The sequence below is a fragment of the Pteropus alecto genome, unplaced genomic scaffold (assembly GCF_000325575.1).
Source record: "Pteropus alecto unplaced genomic scaffold, ASM32557v1 scaffold122, whole genome shotgun sequence".
NCBI lineage: Eukaryota > Metazoa > Chordata > Mammalia > Chiroptera > Pteropodidae > Pteropus > Pteropus alecto.
In genome coordinates this window covers 686,180-691,588 of record NW_006431917.1, presented here as the reverse complement: position 1 = coordinate 691,588, position 5,409 = coordinate 686,180, and the positions used below count along the sequence as shown (strand labels likewise).

Sequence of the window (5,409 nt, the reverse complement as noted above, 5' to 3'; positions counted from 1 at the left end):
ATAGCATATGATGGTTAGCAGGGGTAAAAGCTTAGGGGATTCTCAGGTCTTTTCTCATGTGTTCAATCATGTCCATGCCTGTAACCATCTTCATTATTGGAATATGTGGGAGATTTTCAAAGTCCTTATTTCCCAATGCAACTCACTCCCCAGTGTTTTTCTCAGGGTTTTCAGGTTGTCCCTTGTATGCCTCTGTTGTTATGCTTTGCTCTAAATGGCAGTGGCAAATACATTTACTTTTAAATGTTTTTGACAAATGCCTCCTGGTTAGCACCTCCACCTAGGTAGTTGTTTGAGGTAGGCCAAATAAAGACAAGCACTTTGCGCCATTCTTTCAGGCAGTCAGCAGGCAGATTTTAAAAAAAAGTTCTACAATTCTTTATAAGTTCTGTTTTGTCCCATCTGATTCTGGGAGCCTGTACCACGTTATAGGCTGCCGTCTTCAAGGCCACTGCCAACTGGGGAACAGAGGATAAGGTCAGGGTAAGTTAAAACACCTGCCTTTTTTATGGTTAAGAGTATGACTGGTTACTGGAATTCTTTGATTAATTTCTAGAGTTCTTTTAAAGTAGATTCTAACAGTTTTCGTTACTTCATTTCCTGCTTTTATAGAAGGAAGTACATTTGGAGTTTTCTCCTTTGCCTTTTTTGATGTCACATTTCCCCATTGTTAATCTTTATAATGTTATATATTTACCTGTAGCTCTTATTTCAAAATTAGTGATTCTCATATTTTCTAACTCTCAAATTGTGCGCTCTTTCTGAAATATAAGTCTTTTTGTTCTTATGGATGAATTCCTTTTATATGTATATAATATTATGTATTATACATATTATATATGTTTATAAATACTTATTATTTCCTGCTGGATTTGTCTTGAATAACTAAATTGTTTATTAGTGTTTATTCTGATTAATAATTTTTAGCATATATTATGTAGTATAACCAAAGCACACTGATTGTTATTGTTGCAATATGCCTTTCTGCATGGATATAGTTTGTAAGAAGTATTCAGAAGAATATTTTGTTATTCTTTAAGTGTTGTTTTTAATGTTGTGTATAATAAGTATTAAGCAATTAGCTTTACCATCTACTTTTTTTCGCAATGTGAGACACCCATATATCTCCTGTGAGTGGTGTGTGTTTTGGGATGCCTGTGGAAAAATTCCCCTTCTTCATTTTCCAACTGTGGTTAATAGGAAGCCTATGATTATTTATATCTTACAGATATCTCTACTAGATGTGTGATCAAAGAATTATCACCAAAAGAAGACATTAGTAATGGAGAATTATTTCAAATATTGATTTTAGAAAGAGATATAAGTCATGATTTTAATGATTTTGATTTCAGGGAAGTCCAGCAAAATATGCACAAGGTTGAGGATCAGTGGGTATGTGAAGAAAAAAATTATGAAGGAGATCCTACAATCCATTACAAAAACCACATTGGTAAAAGAGATCAACGGCATCATAAACCTTGGAACAATTTCCCTGTAAAGCAAAATAGTTCTGTAAGAAGTGTGTCTCAATATTATAAACATGACAAGTCATATAAAAGGGAAAAAGAACGAAAAAATAGTGTAGCCTATTCAGGAAACGAGTACATAAAATGTTGGGAAAATAGGCTTGGATTAAGCTTTCATTCACACCTGGCTGAACTGCAGAGATTTCAAACTAAAGAGAAAATTTATGAATATAATCAAGTTGAGAAGTCTATCAAATATCGTTCCTCAGTTTCACCACTTCAAAGAATTTCTCCTAGTGTAAAAACCAACATTTGTAATAAGTATGGGAAGATTTTTACATATGCTTCATTGCTTACTCAACACCAGAAAACATACATTAGAGAAAAACCTTTCAAATATAATGACTGTAGGAAGGCTTTTAGCCATTGTTCAACTTAGCTAATCATCAAAGAATTCATTCTGAGCAGAGACCTTACAAATGCAATAAGTGTGACAAAGCCTTTAACAGGTTCTCAAACCTCACGAGGCATCAGAGAATCCATACTGGAGAGAAACCTTACAAATGTAATGAATGTGGTAAGGATTTTACCACATGTTCACACCTTTGGGATCATGAGCGAATTCATACTGGAGAGAAACCTTACAGATGTAACGAGTATGGCAAAACCTTCACAGGGAGTTCAAACCTTACTCAACATAAGAAAATACATATTGGAGAGAAATCGTATAAATGTAACATACGTGACAAAGCATTTAGTCAGAATTCAAGCCTTACAGTTCATCAAAGAATTCATACTGGGGAGAAGCCTTACCAATGTTGTGAATGTGGTAAAGCCTTTAAGCAGTGCTCAAGCCTCAGTAGGCATCAGAATGTACACAGAGTGAAGATACACATGCAGAGGCTGTGGTAATGCTTTTATTAAATGTTCACACCTTTGAGGTCATGAGAGAATTCATACTTGGAAAGAAACTACAAAAGAATGTAGCAAGGCCTTCAGGCCATGACCTGGCCTCAGGATTCACCACAGATTTCATACTGGAGAAAGTGCTTACAATTATAGTGAGTGTGGTAAGTTGTTTAAGTAGATTTCACAATGTGCTAGCATTAGAGAATTCTTACTAGGGAAAACTAAGTCTAGTCCCACTTGAAGATTAATCAAATCAAATGCTACACTCCGCAGAGTAAGTCAAAATTATTTATTCTTCCTGAGACAATGGGTGTCAAAGAAGCAAGGTCATCTGTGGAAAAGCCTAGTTATCATTGGTTTATAAAATATTTTTATTTTAGGTTTTTTGATAAGGCTATATTATGATTGACTTTCAACTTGTGTTTCAAAATATGTCAATGATATGTCTTCACAGACCTTCTTTGTGTCGCTATGATGGTACCTGTGGAGGAACTTCTTTTATTTTTTGGTCTTAATGTAAATGCTATTTTGATTTTAATTTTGTTTATTGCTGGTATGTAGGAAGGCAGTTAGCTTTGTACATTAACTTTGTATCCTGCAACCTTGCTATAATTGCATATTAATTTTTATGTACTGTACTTGAAGACACTTCTGCATTTTGTTTTCTTAATCTTTCTCTTTTTGCCTTGAAAACCCAATGATGAGACAGTTCATTAATTCATATGGTCACCAGGAGTTGGAGTTGAATCAGGGGCACGTAACGTAACACTTTACGACATCATATGAGATTGTTTAATAATTGCAGTGATAGGTACCCACTCTGTTTTGTTCTAAAAACAAGTTAAAAATTATAAGTGAGTCATAAAAAAAAATCTATTACCATATTAATACCAAGCCTGTCTTGCAATCATTAAGTCCGACATCGTCTTGGGGCAGGTTCCTGTTTTACTGTATTGCAACCAGATCATCTGCATTTTATTATGGTCTCAAAAGTTTTATGCATAATTGTTATTAGCATATAGAATAAATCTTTACACATACAGTTTTAAAATTATAAAATAACATACCACTGATCTAAAATATGGCGATAAGTTATAAAAACAAATACAGATTTAGATTATGGGGAGAACATAGCTAATGAGCTTTTTCAGGATGATTAAATACTGTACATAATAACCATCCCCACAAAGTTTAAGTCTGTAATCTGCTGATAAACAGGGTGTGAAGTTAGTGCAGTCACTTAACTCTGTAAGTTCTCTTCAGATGGAAATAGTAATTCTCACTTCCAAGATTTGTGAAGAATGAAGATTTTACTGGCCTTCACAGCAGTGATTCTTACATTATGTGTTTTCTTAAAGTTCCACATTTGATTCTTAAAAGACTTTTGTGAAAGTAAAAATTAAGTAAATATTTCTCAGTGGGAAATAATGGTAAGTGGAGAATACTGGATTTCAGTTGAAATGATAAGTGTATTCCATGCTTCACATTCTCCTGTAGCATACCCCAGAAGAAAAATGTCAGACTTTGGGAACTAACAGATGGCCTCCAGGTTTTTAGCAATAGGAATAATCTTATCACAGACTACGATTAGAATCCTGGGGAATTTCTTCTGTACCATTATATCTTCCTTTCCTTCACTAGAATGAAGGTTAAGGTGCACAGATTTGATTGTCAACCACCTGCTGGTAGCCAGCTTCTTAGATCATGTTTATAGGAATCTCCAGTACAGTGACAGCTATTGGGTAGAAACATTTTCTCAAGATTTTGGATACAAATTTGTTTACTGTGTTCACAGAATGATATTGTACTGTACTTATGTAAGATGCAAATATCAGAGGAAACAAGTTTACAAGGAGCTATCTTTGCATCTACCTGTTCATATATAATTATTTCAAAATAAAAAGTTTAAAAATTGAACATGGCGTGCTGTGTTTTTATAAAATTCAAATCTAGCTCTTTGTTCATATGAGAATAAAGGGTGTTGTAAATGAGTCGAAAAACAATGTTTTTCTTCATTTTTAGATTAAGTTTTTTAAAATTACTGTTGACATTCAATATTTCATGTATAAAGCATAGTGGTTAGACATTTATATAACTTATGAAATGATCTCCCCAATAAGTCTAGTTAAAAACAATTCTTGAAACTGTCTACTCATTGCCTCCTTTCGAATTTTTAAGGATATGCCTACATCCTACGTAATGTGGATCTACTCTACTTTCAAGAACTGAATCGAGAGCAGATTCAGTTCTTGTGATTCTTTCAACTTTTGTTTCTTTTTCTTTTTATTTCTTTTTCTTTTATTGGGGTGACGGTTAATAAAATTATATAGATTTCAAGTATACAATTCAGTAAACATATGTATTGCATTGTGTGTTCACCACCCAAAGTTTAATTTACTTCTGTCACCATGTAGTTGACCCCCTTTACCATTAGCTGCCTCCTCCCCTCCCCCTTCTTCCCTCTGGTAGAACTGTGGGATCTGATGCTATCTCTGGGTAAACTGTTGTCCATGAGTCTCTGTTGTGTTTCTTTGTTGCTTTCAGTTTTATATCCCATATGAGTGAAATATGGTTCTCAACTTTTTCTGTCTGACCTACTTTGCTCAGCATGATAATCTCAAGATCCATCTATGTTGTTGCAAATGGCACTATTTCATCTTTTCTATGGCTGAGTAATATTCCATTGTATATATGTACCACATCTTTATCCAATCATCTATTGGAGGACACTTTGGTTATTTCCATGTCTTGGACACCGTGAATAATGCTGCTGTGAACATTGGGATGCGCATAGCTTCACAGAAATGTTTTCAAAATTTGGGTATAAATACCCAGAAGAGGGTCATATGGTAATTCTATTCTTAATTTTTGAGGAAACTCCATACTGTTTTCTATAGTGGCTGTACCAATTTGCATTCTTACCAGCAGTGTATAAAGGTTCCTTTTTCTCCACAACCTCTCCAACATTTATTACTTGTCCTCTTCATGATAGCCATTCTAACAGGTGTGAGGTAGTATCTCATTATGGTTTTGA

General features: G+C 34.2%; 1 protein-coding gene across 1 annotated transcript in view; it reads left to right on the top strand.

Annotated features, from left to right (window-relative positions):
* LOC102880474 (zinc finger protein 677) overlaps positions 1-4,292 on the top strand; it is a 12,664-nt gene extending 8,372 nt beyond the window's left edge. Inside the window, 2 exon segments of the mRNA XM_015600654.2 lie at positions 1,229-1,894; positions 1,897-4,292. Coding sequence (XP_015456140.1) covers positions 1,229-1,894; positions 1,897-2,378 — 1,148 coding nt within the window. The 3' untranslated portion in view covers positions 2,379-4,292.
* The last annotated feature ends 1,117 nt before the right edge of the window (positions 4,293-5,409 follow it).